The following is a 21,143-nucleotide window of genomic DNA, read 5'->3' on the forward strand; positions in this document are numbered from 1 at the left end:
AGACAGACAGACAGACAGACAGACAGACAGACAGACAGACAGACAGACAGACAGACAGACAGTGGGAGGAGAGGAAGCCTGAGAGACATAAAGAAAAGAAAAGCAGAATAAAAAGGTGAATGCGGAATAGAGGAATGGAGGTGAGGACTTTGAAAAGCTTTCAGAGAAGGATGAGAGGAAGAGGGATGAGAGGAAGAGTGATGAGAGGAAGAGGGATGAGAGGAAGAGGGATGAGAGGAAGAGGGATGAGAGGAAGAGGGATGAGCGGAAGAGGGATGAGAGGAAGAGGGATGAGCGGAAGAGGGATGAGCGGAAGAGGGATGAGAGGAAGAGGGATGAGAGGAAGAGGGATGAGAGGAAGAGGGATGAGAGGAAGAGGGATGAGCGGAAGAGGGATGAGCGGAAGAGGGATGAGCGGAAGAGGGATGAGAGGAAGAGGGATGAGAGGAAGAGGGATGAGAGGAAGAGGGATGAGCGGAAGAGGGATGAGAGGAAGAGGGATGAGAGGAAGAGGGATGAGAGGAAGAGGGATGAGAGGAAGAGGGATGAGAGGCAGAATTCATATCTGAAGGGCTTCAACGGAAGCCACAGAGCGAGGAAGGAGAGAAAGGGGGAAAAGTTGAGTAAGAGAAGAGCGAGAATAAACTGCAAATAGTTCAGTAACTGGCTAGTCTAGTGGGTGGAACTGGAGGGAATTCAACTGTGGTATGCTGAGGCGAAAGGCTCCAATAACAACCAAATCAGTGGCCAGTCACCCTAGACACACATACATCCCACACATGTACATTACAAACACAGAGCCTGGCATGATAGGGAGACTAGAGAGAGACACATTCTCCAGATAACAGCACAGAGGATGCTGTGATGGGAGATGGGATATTCAAATAACACATTTCCAATCCACACATATATAATATACACACGTGTAAATGAAATAGGACAATATACCGGTCAAAAGTTTTAGAGCACCTACTCATTCAAGGGTTTTTCGTAATTTTACTATTTTCTACATGTAGAATAATAGTGAAGACACCAAAGCCATTAAACAACACACATGGAATTATGCAGTAACCAAAAAAGTGTTAAACAAATATATTTGAGATTCTTCAAAGTAGCCACCCTTTGCCTTGATGACAGCTTTGCACACCCTTTGCATTCTCTTAACCAGCTTCACATGGAATGCTTTTCCAACATCTTGAAGGAGTTCCCACATATGCTGAGCACTTGTTGGTTGCTTTTCCTTCACTCTGTGGTCCAACTCATCCCAAACAATCTCAATTGGGTTGAGGTCAGGTGATTGTGGAGGCCAGGTCATCTCTCAGCACTCCATCACTCTCCTTCTAGGTCAAATAGCCCTTACACAGCCTGGAGGTGTGTTTTGAGGTCATTGTCCTGTTGAAAAACAAATGATAGTCCCACTAAGCCCAAACCAGATGGGATGGTGTATCACTGCAGAATGCTGTGGTAGCCATGCTGGTTAAGTGTGCCTTGAATTCTAAATAAATCACAGATAGTGTCACCAGCAAAGCACCACCACACCATAACACCTCCTCCTCCATGCTTCACGGTGGGATATACACATGCAGAGATCATTTGTTCACCCACACAGGGTCTCACAAAGACACGGCGGTTGGAACCAAAAATCTCTAATTTGGACTCCAGACCAAAGGACAGATTTCCACTGGTCTAATGTCCATTGCTTGTGTTTCTTGGCCCATGCAAGTCTCTTCTTATTATCGGTGTCCTTTAGTAGTGGTTTCTTTGCAGCAATTCAACCATGAAGGACTGATTCATACAGTCTCCTCTGAACTCCGTGAAGCATTTATTTGGGCTGCATTTTCTGAGGCTGGTAACTCTAATGAACTTATCCTATGCAGCAGATGTAACTCTGGGTCTTCCTTTCCTGTGGTGGTCCTCATGAAAGCCAGTTTCATAATAGCGCTCAATGGTTCTTGCGACTGCACTTGAAGAAACTTTCAAAGTCCTTGAAATGTTCTGGATTGACTGACCTTCATTTCTTAAAGTAATGATGGACTGTCGCTTCTCTTTGCTTATTTGAGATGTTCTTGCCATAATATGGACTTGGTCTTTTACCAAATAGGTCTATCTTCTGTATACCACCCCTACCTTGTAACAACACAACTGATTGGCTCAAACGCATTAAGGAAAGAAATTCCACAAATGAACTTTTAAGAAAGCACACCTGTTAATTGAAATGGATTCCAGGTGACTACCTCATGAAGCTGGTTAAGAGAATGCCAAGTGTGCAAAGCTGTCATCAAGGCAAAGGGTTGCTATTTGAAGAATCTCAAAAATAAATTATATTTTGATTTGTTTGACACTCTTTTGGTTACTACATGATTCCATATGCTTTGTTTCATAGACGTTTCATTGATGTATTCACTATTATTCTACAATGTAGAAAATAGTCCAAATGAAGGAAAAACCCTTGAATGAGTAGGTGTTCTAAAACCTTTGACCGGTAGTTTAAGTACCAACCAAATTATTATTATTATTATTAAAGATAACAGACAGGAAGACTATTTGTGGCCCACAAAAGGTAATTAGCATCCTATATTGTCCCTGACCACCGAAAAATAGTCTGTCATTTTCTATTCATTTCCCAACAATTGTACATGGTAAATTGCCACCTTCATCGATGCCCAGCAGGTGTTCCACAACGCACGGCCATATGTCAGGTTGTCTGTCTGTGCCATTACAAGGTGATAGCCACAGTCAGCCAGCTACCGCCCACACGCATGTACGCAACCACAGGCAACTCCCACTCTCTCTCTCTCTCTCTCTCTCTCTGTCTCTCTCTTTCTCTCTCTCTCTCTCTCTCTCACTCTCTCTCTAACTCTCTCTCTCTGTCTCTCTCTCTGTCTCTCTCTCTGTCTCTCTCTCTTTCTCTCTCTCTCTGTCTCTCTCACTCTCTCTCTCTCTGTCTCTCTCTCTCACCTTTAGTATCGTTGAGAGGGTCCATGTGTCTGTAGATGTATCCCTCCAAGTAGGAGTGGAAGCGTGGAGTTGGGGGGAAGAAGGCCAGACACACAGCCATGAGCTCCCAGCCCCTCTCCAGACTATCGTAGCGGAAGTTCTCTGTGAGAAGTTGATTAAAGGTTGACTTCAGGTAGACCGCATCAAGCCAGTGTCTAACGAATTCATCGCTTTGTTCATTATGTGTACAATAGTTCACACACTGTTAGTGTTATGCAGTGTGTGCACGTAGCTGTGTGTGTTTAGGTGTATAGCTGACTGTGTGTGTGAGTGAGTGTGTGTACCTGTGGTCTGACGACAGAGCTGGATGTAGAGCTCATCACGAAGACCCTGACTGCTCCAACCACGCACTGCCACCTGGGGAGAGAGGAGAGGGAGGGAGGGAGGGAGGGGGGGGGGGAGCAAGTACGGAGAGGAGGGGGAAATTATTAAAAGTCACATTTTGTTTCCTTGACGTGCAGAATTACAAAACCGAAGGTAAACTGTTAGCTTGATAGACATAAATGCATAAAATAACAGAGTGAAAAAGGAGAGGAGAAGCAACACAGTGAAGGTAGATACAGAGAGAGAACGAAGAGAGGGATAATAAAAGGGTCTGTGCAGACCTCCAGGGCGATGTTCAGTGGGCCAGTCTTGGCGTGAAAAAGAGAAAGACAGAGAGGGCCAGAGGGGGAAAAAGAGGGAAGATGAGGGGGATGAAATTATTATTATTTTGATGCACAAATCAGAAACTGAAGACAAATTGAAGCTTAACAGCACATAAAATGACACATGACTGCAGAAAGGAGAGACACGGGTCCAAAACGGCACCCTTTTAGTGCACTACTTTAGAAAAAGTAGTGCACTATATAGATAATAGGGTGCTATTTGGGAGGTGGACATGACAGAGGGAGTCCGCAGACCTCCAGGGCGACAGTGAGTGGGTCAGTCTTGGCTCGGCGGTCTCCCATGTAGGTCTGGATTAGTTTAAAGATCTCCACCGCCTCCCGCTTCACCGCGCGGTCTGACGTCACGATCATGGGCTTCCTGATTGGCTCACTGCTCCATGCCAGCATGTTGGCTATGGACACCTTGCGCCGGAACAGACCCTGGGAAAGGAGGGTGAGAGGAGGAGAGGAAGAGGAGGGGGAGAGGTAAGGGGAGGTGGAAGAGGGAGGGGGAAGAGGGAGGAGGAGAACGAGGGAGGAGGACTGATAGGTGAATATTTTGCTGTAGTTATACCTTCTATAAATGGGCGATATGGACAAAATATTACATCACAATATTTGTATGACGGTATTTGATGTTTTTGAACAATAAATGTTCAAAATATGCTTTCTGAGTGGTTCATGACCCTAGGGTGGCAACACATCAATGATATGTGATTTCAATGGGTCTTTCTCCATTAATACTGTTCAATCAAACTCCAAATCAAAATCATTTTCAGCATTTTCATATATTTCTGCATTTCCTACACTTTAATTATGATTTCCACACTGTGCCATGCAGCACAATATGGCCAAAACAATCTAGTTAATTGGTGAACTGTTGGAATTCTGTAGTCTAGTTCTAAAGTTGAAATACAGTGAGCAGCACCTATAATGCATTGCTGTTTGACATGACAACGCATGAATTAGCCAGTGAGGAATTATTGACAGGGTAGGAACCAAAGTGTTGGTCAGTGTTTCCAGGTGACCCTAATTAGATGTTACATTACATGTTTTCTTACTTCATGTAGCTAGCCTCGTCCTACATCAGCACTGGTACCAGGCAGTATTAGCTAACTAGCTATGTTGGCTCTGACTCTTAGTACAAGCTAGCTAGCCAGCTAACTAGCGATTAGCATAGTTGCATATCACATATCACATTTAACAAACCAAACATTAAAATATCATTATAGAAGGGAAAGTAAAAACTTAAACCGGTCCAGACATCAATATCGGTATATAGTAAAATATGGTATACCGACCAGCCCTACATAAATATGAGAGTGTTTGTCTGTTCCTGTGAATGTTAAATTATAAAGTAGAATGATTGTGTGTGTATGTCATGTACCTGTGTGTGTTTAGCTGTTAAGTGTGTGTGTGCGTGTACCTGTGTGTGTGTGTGCGTGTACCTGTGTGTGTGTGTGCGTGTACCTGTGTGTGTGTGTGCGTGTACCTGTGTGTGTGTGTGCGTGTACCTGTGTGTGTGTGTGCGTGTACCTGTGTGTGTGTGCGTGTACCTGTGTGTGTGTGTGCGTGTACCTGTGTGTGTGTGCGTGTACCTGTGTGTGTGTGTGCGTGTACCTGTGTGTGTGTGTGCGTGTACCTGTGTGTGTGTGTGCGTGTACCTGTGTGTGTGTGTGCGTGTACCTGTGTGTGTGTGCGTGTACCTGTGTGTGTGTGTGCGTGTACCTGTGTGTGTGTGTGCGTGTACCTGTGTGTGTGTGCGTGTACCTGTGTGTGTGTGTGCGTGTACCTGTGTGTGTGTGTGCGTGTACCTGTGTGTGTGTGTGCGTGTACCTGTGTGTGTGTGCGTGTACCTGTGTGTGTGTGTGCGTGTACCTGTGTGTGTGTGTGCGTGTACCTGTGTGTGTGTGCGTGTACCTGTGTGTGTGTGTGCGTGTACCTGTGTGTGTGTGTGCGTGTACCTGTGTGTGTGTGTGCGTGTACCTGTGTGTGTGTGTGCGTGTACCTGTGTGTGTTTGTGCGTGTACCTGTGTGTGTGTGTGCGTGTACCTGTGTGTGTGTGTACCTGTGTGTGTGTGTGCGTGTACCTGTGTGTGTGTGCGTGTACCTGTGTGTGTGTGTGCGTGTACCTGTGTGTGTGTGTGCGTGTACCTGTGTGTGTGTGTGCGTGTACCTGTGTGTGTGTGTGCGTGTACCTGTGTGTGTGTGTACCTGTGTGTGCTTGTTGAAGTGTTTGGAGGCCCAGTTCTCGATGTCGGTCTCCGAGGACGGCTTCCGCAGGGTGAATTCTGGGAAAACTCCACAGCTTGCGCTGGGCATCATGTTCCGAGCATTACGACTTGCCTCGAACTGAGCACAGGCTCCAAGATCCTCTGACTGAGAGAGAGAGAAATACTCCTCATTCAAACGCCTTCTTACCCTAGTACAAACATAATTAAGTGAGAAAATTAACTACAAAGTATAAATAGGATAATATTGGTCATAAAGGCGTCCAAAACAGAGATCTGTGAGACTTTTGTGTGACTGAATCCCAATGACAACGAAGGTTGGGTTTGTTTAAATCCTGCCCACATCTGGCACAAATAATCATAAATTAGAATCAAATCAAATGAAATGTAATTTTATTTGTCACATGCTTCGTAAACATCAGGTTAGACTAACAGTGAAATGCTTACTGACGGTGTCCTTTTCCAACATTGCAGTTTCAAAAAATATATATAAAAAAAGTAGAGAAATAGTGACACGAGGAATAAATACACAGTGAATAACAATGTATGATTAACATAGCTATATACAGGGACTACCAGTACCAAGTCGATGTGCTGGAGTACGAGGTAATTGAAGCAGCGACAGTGCCTTCAGTAAGTATTCATACCCCGTGACTCATTCCTTCAGTAAGTATTCATACCCCGTGACTCATTCCTTCAGTAAGTATTCATACCCCGTGACTCATTCCTTCAGGAAGTATTCATACCCCGTGACTCATTCCTTCAGTAAGTATTCATACCCCGTGACTCATTCCTTCAGTAAGTATTCATACCCCGTGACTCATTCCTTCAGTAAGTATTCATACCCCGTGACTCATTCCTTCAGTAAGTATTCATACCCCGTGACTCATTCCTTCAGTAAGTATTCATACCCCGTGACTCATTCCTTCAGTAAGTAATCATACCCCGTGACTCATTCCTTCAGTAAGTATTCATACCCCGTGACTCATTCCTTCAGTAAGTATTCATACCCCGTGACTCATTCCTTCAGTAAGTATTCATACCCCGTGACTCATTCCATATTTGTTGTGTTACAACCTGAATTCAAAATGGATTAAATAGATGTTTTTTCTTCACCCGCCTACACACAATACCCAATAATGACCAAGTGAAAACAGGGTTTTAGACATTTTCCAAATGGATTGAAAATGAAACACATAAATATCTAATTTAACATAAGTATTCACACTCCACACTCCTCTTGGCAGCTATTAGAGTAGTAGTATTCACACTCCACACTCCTCTTGGCAGCTATTAGAGTAGTAGTATTCACACTCCACACTCCTCTTGGCAGCTATTAGAGTAGTAGTATTCACACTCCACACTCCTCTTGGCAGCTATTACAGTAGTAGTATTCACACTCCACACTCCTCTTGGCAGCTATTAGAGTAGTAGTATTCACACTCCACACTCCTCTTGGCAGCTATTACAGTAGTAGTATTCACACTCCACACTCCTCTTGGCAGCTATTAGAGTAGTAGTATTCACACTCCACACTCCTCTTGGCAGCTATTACAGTCTTTCTGGTCTGTAAGAGCTTTCCACACCTGGATTGTGCAACATTTGCATATTATTATTGTCAATATTCCTCAAGCTCTGTCAAATTGGTTGTTGATCATTGCTTGACAACCATTTTCAGGTCTTGTCATAGATTTCCAAGTAGATTTAAGTCAGAACTGTAACTTGGTCACTCAGGAACATTCACTGTCTTGGTAAGCAACTCCAGTGTAGATTTGGCCTTGTGTTTTAGGTTATTGTCCTGCTGAAAGGTGAATTCATCTCAGTGTCTGGTGGAAAGCAGACTGAACCAGGTTATTGTCCTGCTGAAAGGTGAATCCATCTCCCAGTGTCTGATGGAAAGCAGACTGAACCAGACTTCCCTCTAGGATTTGGCCCTGTGTTTTAGGTTATTGTCCTGCTGAAAGGTGAATTCATCTCCCAGTGTCTGGTGGAAAGCAGACTGAACCAGGTTATTGTCCTGCTGAAAGGTGAATCCATCTCCCAGTGTCTGATGGAAAGCAGACTGAACCAGACTTCCCTCTAGGATTTGGCCTGTCCTTCACTCCATTCTGTTGATTTTTTATCCTGAAAACTACACAGTCCTTAAAGATTACAAGCATAACCATAACATGATGCTGCCACCACTATTTGTGAAAATATGGAGAGTGGTACTCAGTAATGTGTTGTATTGGATTTGCCCCAAACATAACACTTTGTATAAATTTTTTTGCATTATTACTTTAGTGCCTTGTTTAAAAAGATGCATGTTTTTTAATATTTTAATTCCGTACAGGCTTCCTTCTTTTCACTCTATCATTTAGGTTAGTATTGTGGAGTAACTACTATGTTGCTGATCCATCCTCAGTTTTCTCCTTTCACAGCCATTAAACTCTGCAACTGTTTGAAATATACCATTCATGGTGATGGTGAAATGTTGAAATCCCTGAGCAGTTTCTTTCCTCCTCTGCAACTGAGTTAGGAAGGACACATGTATCTTTGTAAGGACTGGGTGTATTGATACACCATCCAAAGTGTAATGAATAACTTCACCATGCTCAAAGGGATATTCAATGTCTGTTTTGTTGTTATACCCATCTACCAATAGATGCCCTTTTTTATGCAAGGAATTGTGAAAACCTCCCTGGTCTTTGTGGTTGAATCTGTGTATGTGTGGGGTACAAGAGAGGAGGTAGTCATTAAAAAATCTGGTTAAACACTATTATTGCACACAGAGTCCATCAACTTATTATGTAGCATATTAAGCCATTTTTTTTACTCCTGAACTTATTTAGGCTTAAATACTTATTGACTTAAGGCTTTTCGCTTTTAAATAGTTTGTAAATGTTTTGAAAAACACAATTCCACTTTGACATTATGGGGTGTTGTGTGTAGGCCAGTGACAAAAAAAGCTCAATTTAATCCATTTTAAATTCCATCTGTAACACAACAAAATGTGGAAAAAGTCAAGAAGGTGTGAATATGTTCTGAAGGCACTGTATCTACATATAGTAGGGGTGAAGTGATAGATAGTAGACAGTAGCAGTAGCGTATGTGCTGAGCTGGAAAGCGTGTGTGTGACATCACTATACACTATACATACATTCGTATGCGGACACCCCTTCAAATGAGTAGATTCAGCTACTTCAGCCACACCCGTTGCTGACAGGTGTATAAAAGAGAGCACACAGCCATGTAATCTCCATAGACAACCATTGGCAGTAGGACGGCCTTACTGAAGAGCTCAGTGACTTTCAACATGGCATCGTCATAGGATGCCTCCTTCCCAACAAGTCAGTTTGTAAAATGTCTGTCCTGCTAGAACTGTCCCAGTCAACTTTTTGGGATCTCTTTTTCCATCTCACTCTCTCTCTATATATATATATATTCATCTCTCTCTCTCTATATATATATATTCATCTCTCTCTCTCTATATATATATATTCATCTCTCTCTCTCTATATATATATATTCATCTCTCTCTCTCTATATATATATATTCATCTCTCTCTCTCTATATATATATATTCATCTCTCTCTCTATATATATATATTCATCTCTCTCTCTATATATATATATTCATCTCTCTCTCTCTCTATATATATATATATTCATCTCTCTCTCTATATATATATATTTTCCATCTCACTCTCTCTCTATATATATATATATTCATCTCTCTATCTCTCTCTATATATATATATATTCATCTCTCTCTCTCTCTATATATATATATTCATCTCTCTCTCTATATATATATATATTCATCTCTCTCTCTCTATATATATATATATTCATCTCTCTCTATATATATATATTTTCCATCTCACTCTCTCTCTATATATATATATATTCATCTCTCTATCTCTCTCTATATATATATATATTCATCTCTCTCTATATATATATATATTCATCTCTCTCTATATATATATATATTCATCTCTCTCTATATATATATATTCATCTCTCTCTCTATATATATATATTCATCTCTCTCTCTCTATATATATATATATATTCATCTCTCTCTCTATATATATATATTTTCCATCTCACTCTCTCTCTATATATATATATATTTCATCTCTCTATCTCTCTCTATATATATATATATATTCATCTCTCTCTCTCTATATATATATTCATCTCTCTCTCTATATATATATATATTCATCTCTCTCTCTCTATATATATATATTCATCTCTCTCTATATATATATATTTTCCATCTCACTCTTCTCTCTCTATATATATATATATTCATCTCTCTATCTCTCTCTATATATATATATATTCATCTCTCTCTCTATATATATATATTCATCTCTCTCTATATATATATATATTCATCTCTCTCTATATATATATATATTCATCTCTCTCTCTATATATATATATATCATCTCTCTCTCTATATATATATATTCATCTCTCTCTATATATATATATATTCATCTCTCTCTATATATATATATATATATTCATCTCTCTCTATATATATATATATATATTCATCTCTCTCTCTCTATATATATATATTCATCTCTCTCTCTATATATATATATTCATCTCTCTCTCTATATATATATATATTCATCTCTCTCTATATATATATATATATTCATCTCTCTCTATATATATATATTCATCTCTCTCTATATATATATATTCATCTCTCTCTCTCTATATATATATATTCATCTCTCTCTCTCTATATATATATATATTCATCTCTCTCTCTCTATATATATATATATATTCATCTCTCTCTCTCTATATATATATATATTCATCTCTCTCTATATATATATATTCATTCTCTCTCTATATATATATATATTCATCTCTCTCTCTATATATATATATTCATCTCTCTATATATATATATTCATCTCTCTCTCTATATATATATTCATCTCTCTCTATATATATATATATATATTCATCTCTCTCTATATATATATATATATTCATCTCTCTCTCTATATATATATATTCATCTCTCTCTCTATATATATATATTCATCTCTCTATATATATATATTCATCTCTCTCTATATATATATATATATTCATCTCTCTCTATATATATATATATATATTCATCTCTCTCTCTATATATATATATTCATCTCTCTCTCTCTCTATATATATATATATATATATTCATCTCTCTATATATATATATTCATCTCTCTCTATATATATATATATTCATCTCTCTCTATATATATATATATATATTCATCTCTCTCTCTATATATATATATTCATCTCTCTCTCTCTCTATATATATATATATATATATATTCATCTCTCTCTCTATATATATATATTCATCTCTCTCTCTCTATATATATATATATATTCATCTCTCTCTCTCTATATATATATATTCATCTCTCTCTCTCTCTATATATATATATTCATCTCTCTCTATATATATATATTCATCTCTCTCTCTATATATATATATTCATCTCTCTCTCTCTCTATATATATATATATATATTCATCTCTCTATATATATATATTCATCTCTCTCTATATATATATATATATTCATCTCTCTCTCTATATATATATATATATTCATCTCTCTCTCTCTCTATATATATATATATTCATCTCTCTATATATATATATATATATTCATCTCTCTCTATATATATATATATATTCATCTCTCTCTCTATATATATATATTCATCTCTCTCTCTCTATATATATATATTCATCTCTCTCTCTCTATATATATATATTCATCTCTCTCTATATATATATATATATTCATCTCTCTCTCTATATATATATATATATTCATCTCTCTCTCTATATATATATATATATTCATCTCTCTCTCTCTCTATATATATATATTCATCTCTCTCTCTATATATATATATATTCATCTCTCTCTATATATATATATATATATTCACCTCTCTCTATATATATATATTCATCTCTCTCTCTCTCTATATATATATATATTCATCTCTCTCTCTCTATATATATATATATATATATATTCACCTCTCTCTCTATATATATATATTCATCTCTCTCTCTCTATATATATATATTCATCTCTCTCTCTATATATATATATATTCATCTCTCTCTCTATATATATATATATATATATATATATTCATCTCTCTCTCTATATATATATATATATTCATCTCTCTCTCTCTCTCTATATATATATATTCATCTCTCTCTCTATATATATATATATTCATCTCTCTCTCTCTATATATATATTCATCTCTCTCTCTATATATATATATTCATCTCTCTCTCTATATATATATATATTCATCTCTCTCTCTATATATATATATTCATCTCTCTCTCTCTCTATATATATATATTCATCTCTCTCTCTCTCTATATATATATATTAATCTCTCTCTCTCTATATATATATATATATATTCATCTCTCTCTATATATATATTCATCTCTCTCTCTCTCTATATATATATATTCATCTCTCTCTATATATATATATATTCATCTCTCTCTATATATATATATTCATCTCTCTCTATATATATATATCAGTGTCTCCTGACCCCTCCTGTCTCAGCCTCCAGTATTTATGCTGCATTAGTTTATGTGTCGGGGCTAGGGTCAGTTTGTTATATCTGGAGTACTTCTCCTGTCCTATTCGGTGTCCTGTGTGAATCTAAGTGTGCGTTCTCTAATTCTCTCCTTCTCTCTTTCTTTCTCTCTCTCGGAGGACCTGAGCCCTAGGACCATGCCCCAGGACTACCTGACATGATGACTCCTTGCTGTCCCCAGTCCACCTGGCCATGCTGCTGCTCCAGTTTCAACTGGCCTGGGCCCTAGGACCATGTCCCAGGATTACCTGACATGATGACTCCTTGCTGTCCCCAGTCCACCTGGCCATGCTGCTGCTCCAGTTTCAACTGTTCTGCCTTACTATTATTCAACCATGCTGGTCATTTATGAACATTTGAACATCTTGGCCACGTTCTGTTATAATCTCCACCCGGCACAGCCAGAAGAGGACTGGCCACCCCACATATGCTCTCTCTAATTCTCTCTTTCTTTCTCTCTCTCGGAGGACCTGAGCCCTAGGACCGTGCCCCAGGACTACCTGACATGATGACTCCTTGCTGTCCCCAGTCCACCTGACTGTGCTGCTGCTCCAGTTTCAACTGTTCTGCCTTATTATTATTCGACCATGCTGGTCATTTATGAACATTTGAACATCTTGGTCATGTTCTGTTATAATCTCTACCCGGCACAGCCAGAAGAGGACTGGCCACCCCACATAGCCTGGTTCCTCTCTAGGTTTCTTCCTAGGTTTTGGCCTTTCTAGGGGTTTTCTAGTTTTTACACCTGCATTGTTTGCTGTTTGGGGTTTTAGGCTGGGTTTCTATATATATCATATTCCATCTCTCTCTATATATATATATATTCATATATCTCTCTCTCTCTCTATCTCTCTCTATATATATATATTCATCTCTCTCTCTCTATATATATATATATCATCTCTCTATCTCTCTATATATATATATTCATCTCTCTCTATATATATATATATTCATCTCTCTCTATATATATATATATATATTCATCTCTCTCTATATATATATATTCATCTCTCTCTATATATATATATATTCATCTCTCTCTATATATATATATATTCATCTATATATATATATTCATCTCTCTCTCTATATATATATATATCTCTCTCTATATATATATATATTCATCTCTCTCTCTCTATATATATATATATATATTCATCTCTCTCTCTATATATATATATATATATTATTCATCTCTCTCTCTATATATATATTCATCTCTCTCTCTATATATATATATATATATTCATCTCTCTCTCTCTCTATATATATATATATATATCATCTCTCTCTCTATATATATATATATACATCTCTCTATCTCTATATATATATATTTCATCTCTCTATCTATATATATATATATATTCATCTCTCTATATATATATATTCATCATCTCTCTATATATATATATATATTCATCTCTCTCTATATATATATATTCATCTCTCTCTCTCTCTATATATATATATTCATCTCTCTATCTCTCTATATATATATATTCATCTCTCTATCTCTCTATATATATATATATTCATCTCTCCATATATATATATATATTCATCTCTCTCTCTATATATATATATATATATTCATCTCTCTCTCTCTATATATATATATTCATCTCTCTCTCTCTATATATATATATTCATCTCTCTCTATATATATATATATATTCATCTCTCTCTATATATATATATATTCATCTCTCTCTCTCTATATATATATATTCATCTCTCTCTCTCTATATATATATATATTCATCTCTCTCTCTCTCTATATATATATATTCATCTCTCTCTCTATATTCATCTCTCTCTCTCTATATATATATATATATATTCATCTCTCTCTCTCTCTATATATATATATATTCATCTCTCTCTCTATATATATATATATTCATCTCTCTCTCTATATATATATATTCATCTCTCTCTCTCTCTATATATATATATATATATATATATATTCATCTCTCTCTCTATATATATATATATATTCATCTCTCTCTCTATATATATATATATATATATTCATCTCTCTCTATATATATATATTTTCCATCTCACTCTCTCTCTATATATATATATATTCATCTCTCTATCTCTCTCTATATATATATATTCATCTCTCTCTCTCTCTATATATATATTCATCTCTCTCTATATATATATATATATTCATCTCTCTCTCTATATATATATATCTCTCTCTCTATATATATATATATATCATCTCTCTCTCTATATATATATATTCATCTCTCTCTCTATATATATATATATATATTCATCTCTCTCTATATATATATATATATATTCATCTCTCTCTCTCTATATATATATTCATCTCTCTCTCTATATATATATTCATCTCTCTCTCTCTCTATATATATATATATATATTCATCTCTCTATATATATATATTCATCTCTCTATATATATATATTCATCTCTCTCTATATATATATATATATATATTCATCTCTCTCTCTCTCTATATATATATATATATTCATCTCTCTCTCTCTATATATATATATTCATCTCTCTCTCTCTATATATATATATTCATCTCTCTCTCTATATATATATATTCATCTCTCTCTATATATATATATATATTCATCTCTCTCTATATATATATATTCATCTCTCTATATATATATATATTTCATCTCTCTCTCTCTCTCTATATATATATATTCATCTCTCTCTCTCTATATATATATATTCATCTCTCTCTCTCTCTATATATATATATATTCATCTCTCTCTATATATATATATATTCATCTCTCTCTCATATATATATATATATTCATCTCTCTCTCTATATATATATATTCATCTCTCTCTCTATATATATATATTCATCTCTCTCTATATATATATATATCTCTCTCTCTATATATATATATATTCATCTCTCTCTATATATATATATATATATATATTCATCTCTCTCTATATATATATATTTTCTATCTCTCTCTCTATATATATATTCATCTCTCTATCTCTCTATATATATATATTCATCTCTCTCTCTCTATATATATATTCATCTCTCTCTATATATATATATATTCATCTCTCTCTCTCTATATATATATTCATCTCTCTCTATATATATATATATTCATCTCTCTCTCTATATATATATATATTCATCTCTCTCTCTATATATATATATATATATTCATCTCTCTCTATATATATATATATATATTCATCTCTCTCTCTCTATATATATATTCATCTCTCTCTCTATATATATATATTCATCTCTCTCTCTCTCTATATATATATATATATTCATCTCTCTATATATATATATTCATCTCTCTCTATATATATATATATTCATCTCTCTCTCTCTCTATATATATATATATATTCATCTCTCTCTCTCTCTATATATATATATTCATCTCTCTCTCTATATATATATATTCATCTCTCTCTCTATATATATATATTCATCTCTCTCTCTCTCTCTATATATATATATATTCATCTCTCTCTCTCTCTCTATATATATATATATATATATATATATTCATCTCTCTCTCTCTATATATATATATATTCATCTCTCTCTCTCTATATATATATATATTCATCTCTCTCTCTCTATATATATATATATTCATCTCTCTCTCTATATATATATTCATCTCTCTCTCTCTATATATATATATTCATCTCTCTCTCTATATATATATATATTCATCTCTCTCTCTATATATATATATTCATCTCTCTCTCTCTCTATATATATATATTAATCTCTCTCTCTCTATATATATATATATATATTCATCTCTCTCTATATATATATTCATCTCTCTCTCTCTCTATATATATATATTCATCTCTCTCTATATATATATATATTCATCTCTCTCTATATATATATATTCATCTCTCTCTATATATATATATCAGTGTCTCCTGACCCCTCCTGTCTCAGCCTCCAGTATTTATGCTGCATTAGTTTATGTGTCGGGGGGCTAGGGTCAGTTTGTTATATCTGGAGTACTTCTCCTGTCCTATTCGGTGTCCTGTGTGAATCTAAGTGTGCGTTCTCTAATTCTCTCCTTCTCTCTTTCTTTCTCTCTCTCGGAGGACCTGAGCCCTAGGACCATGCCCCAGGACTACCTGACATGATGACTCCTTGCTGTCCCCAGTCCACCTGGCCATGCTGCTGCTCCAGTTTCAACTGGCCTGGGCCCTAGGACCATGTCCCAGGATTACCTGACATGATGACTCCTTGCTGTCCCCAGTCCACCTGGCCATGCTGCTGCTCCAGTTTCAACTGTTCTGCCTTACTATTATTCAACCATGCTGGTCATTTATGAACATTTGAACATCTTGGCCACGTTCTGTTATAATCTCCACCCGGCACAGCCAGAAGAGGACTGGCCACCCCACATATGCTCTCTCTAATTCTCTCTTTCTTTCTCTCTCTCGGGCCGTGCCCCAGGACTACCTGACATGATGACTCCTTGCTGTCCCCAGTCCACCTGACTGTGCTGCTGCTCCAGTTTCAACTGTTCTGCCTTATTATTATTCGACCATGCTGGTCATTTATGAACATTTGAACATCTTGGTCATGTTCTGTTATAATCTCTACCCGGCACAGCCAGAAGAGGACTGGCCACCCCACATAGCCTGGTTCCTCTCTAGGTTTCTTCCTAGGTTTTGGCCTTTCTAGGGAGTTTTTCCTAGCCACCGTGCTTTTACACCTGCATTGTTTGCTGTTTGGGGTTTTAGGCTGGGTTTCTGTACAGCACTTTGAGATATCAGCTGATGTACGAAGGGCTATATAAATAAATTTGATTTGATTTGATATATCCATCTCTCTCTCTATATATATATATTCATCTCTCTCTCTCTATATATATATATTCATCTCTCTCTCTCTCTATATATATATATATTCATCTCTCTCTATATATATATTAATCTCTCTCTCTCTCTCTATATATATATATATTCATCTCTCTATCTCTCTATATATATATATTCATCTCTCTCTCTATATATATATATATATTCATCTCTCTCTATATATATATATATATATATTCATCTCTCTATATATATATATATATATATTCATCTCTCTCTATATATATATATATTCATCTCTCTCTATATATATATATTCATCTCTCTCTCTATATATATATATATATATTCATCTCTCTCTATATATATATATATTCATCTCTCTCTCTCTATATATATATTCATCTCTCTCTATATATATATATATATTCATCTCTCTCTCTCTATATATATATATTCATCTCTCTCTATATATATATATATATATTCATCTCTCTCTATATATATATATATATATTCATCTCTCTCTCTCTATATATATATATTCATCTCTCTCTCTATACATATATATATTAATCTCTCTCTATATATATATATATATTCATCTCTCTCTATATATATATATATATTCATCTCTCTCTCTATATATATATATTCATCTCTCTCTCTATATATATATATATATATTCATCTCTCTCTCTCTATATATATATATATTCATCTCTCTCTCTCTATATATATATATTCATCTCTCTCTATATATATATATATATATATATCATCTCTCTCTCTCTATATATATATATATTAATCTCTCTCTCTATATATATATATATATTCATCTCTCTCTCTATATATATATATTCATCTCTCTCTCTATACATATATATATTAATCTCTCTCTATATATATATATTCATCTCTCTCTATATATATATATATATTCATCTCTCTCTCTATATATATATTCATCTCTCTCTCTCTCTATATATATATATATACATCTCTATCTCTCTCTATATATATATTCATCTCTCTCTCTCTCTATATATATATATTCATCTCTCTCTCTATATATATATATATTCATCTCTCTCTCTCTCTATATATATATATATTCATCTCTCTCTATATATATATATATTCATCTCTCTCTATATATATATATATTCATCTCTCTCTATATATATATATATTCATCTCTCTCTCTATATATATATATTCATCTCTCTCTCTATATATATATATATTCATCTCTCTCTCTCTCTATATATATATATATTCATCTCTCTCTATATATATATATATTCATCTCTCTCTCTATATATATATATATTCATCTCTCTCTCTATATATATATATTCATCTCTCTCTCTCTCTATATATATTCATCTCTCTCTCTCTCTATATATATATATATTCATCTCTCTCTATATATATATATATTCATCTCTCTCTCTCTATATATATGTATTCATCTCTCTCTCTCTCTATATATATATATATTCATCTCTCTCTATATATATATATATTCATCTCTCTCTCTATATATATATATATATTCATCTCTCTCTCTATATATATATATATTCATCTCTCTCTCTATATATATATATTCATCTCTCTCTCTATATATATATATATATATTCATCTCTCTCTCTATATATATATATATTCATCTCTCTCTCTATATATATATATATTCATCTCTCTCTCTATATATATATATTCATCTCTCTCTCTATATATATATATTCATCTCTCTCTCTCTCTATATATATATATATTCATCTCTCTCTATATATATATATTCATCTCTCTCTATATATATATATATTCATCTCTCTCTATATATATATATTCATCTCTCCATATATATATATATATTCATCTCTCTATATATATATATTCATCTCTCTATATATATATATTCATCTCTCTCTCTATATATATATATATATATATTCATCTCTCTCTCTATATATATATATATTCATCTCTCCATATATATATATATATTCATCTCTCTCTCTCTATATATATATATATTCATCTCTCTCTCTCTATATATATATATTCATCTCTCTCTCTATATATATATATATTCATCTCTCTATCTCTCTCTATATATATATATTCATCTCTCCATATATATATATATATTCATCTCTCTCTCTATATATATATATATTCATCTCTCTCTCTATATATATTCATCTCTCTCTATATATATATATATATTCATCTCTCTATATATATATATATTCATCTCTCTCTCTATATATATATATATTCATCTCTCTCTCTATATATATATATATTCATCTCTCTCTCTATATATATATATATTCATCTCTCTCTCTATATATATATATATATTCATCTCTCTCTATATATATATATTCATCTCTCTCTATATATATATATTCATCTCTCTCTATATATATATATTCATCTCTCTCTCTATATATATATATATATTCATCTCTCTCTATATATATATATTCATCTCTCTCTATATATATATATTCATCTCTCTCTCTATATATATATATTCATCTCTCTCTCTATATATATATATATATTCATCTCTCTCTATATATATATATTCATCTCTCTCTATATATATATATTCATCTCTCTCTATATATATATATTCATCTCTCTCTATATATATATATATTCATCTCTCTCTCTATATATATATATATTCATCTCTCTCTCTATCTATATATATATATTCATCTCTCTCTATATATATATATATATTCATCTCTCTCTATATATATATATTCATCTCTCTCTCTATATATATATATATTCATCTCTCTCTATATATATATATATATATTCATCTCTCTATCTCTCTCTATATATATATATATATATTCATCTCTCTCTCTATATATATATATATTCATCTCTCTCTATATATATATATATATATTCATCTCACTCTCTCTCTATATATATATATATTCATCTCTCTCTATATATATATATATTCATCTCACTCTCTCTCTATATATATATATATTCATCTCTCTCTCTCTATATATATATATTCATCTCTCTCTATATATATATATATTCATCTCTCTCTCTATATATATATATATATTCATCTCTCTCTATATATATATATTCATCTCTCTCTCTATATATATATATTCATCTCTCTCTCTATATATATATATATTCATCTCTCTCTCTCTATATATATATATTCATCTCTCTCTCTATATATATATATATTCATCTCTCTCTATATATATATATTCATCTCTCTATCTCTCTCTATATATATATATATTCATCTCTCTCTCTCTATATATATATATTCATCTCTCTCTCTATATATATATATTCATCTCTCTCTCTATATATATATATATTCATCTCTCTCTCTATATATATTCACCTCTCTCTCTCTATATATATATATATATATTCATCTCTCTCTCTCTCTATATATATATTCATCTCTCTCTCTATATATATATTCATCTCTCTCCAGTTATCTCTCTCTCTCTATATATATATATTCATCTCTCTCTATATATATATATATTCATCTCTCTCTCTATATATATATATATTCATCTCTCTCTCTCTCTATATATATATATATTCATCTCTCTCTCTCTATATATATATATTCATCTCTCTCTCTATATATATATATATATATATATTCATCTCTCTCTCTCTCCAGTCATCGCTCTCGC

General features: G+C 33.6%; 1 protein-coding gene across 1 annotated transcript in view; it reads right to left on the reverse strand.

The window, feature by feature from the left end:
- Positions 1–21,143, reverse strand: part of LOC115145420 (rho GTPase-activating protein 39-like) — a 210,739-nt gene that overhangs the window by 34,604 nt on the left and 154,992 nt on the right. The window contains exons 6-9 of the mRNA XM_065003224.1: positions 5,859–6,023; positions 3,900–4,085; positions 3,282–3,354; positions 2,959–3,099 (exon numbers count right to left, since the gene is read on the reverse strand). Of these exons, the coding sequence (XP_064859296.1) occupies positions 2,959–3,099; positions 3,282–3,354; positions 3,900–4,085; positions 5,859–6,023 (565 nt within the window). The remainder of the gene's footprint in view (positions 1–2,958; positions 3,100–3,281; positions 3,355–3,899; positions 4,086–5,858; positions 6,024–21,143) is intronic.

This window comes from Oncorhynchus nerka, linkage group LG17 (assembly GCF_034236695.1).
Source record: "Oncorhynchus nerka isolate Pitt River linkage group LG17, Oner_Uvic_2.0, whole genome shotgun sequence".
Classification (NCBI taxonomy): Eukaryota; Metazoa; Chordata; class Actinopteri; order Salmoniformes; family Salmonidae; genus Oncorhynchus; species Oncorhynchus nerka.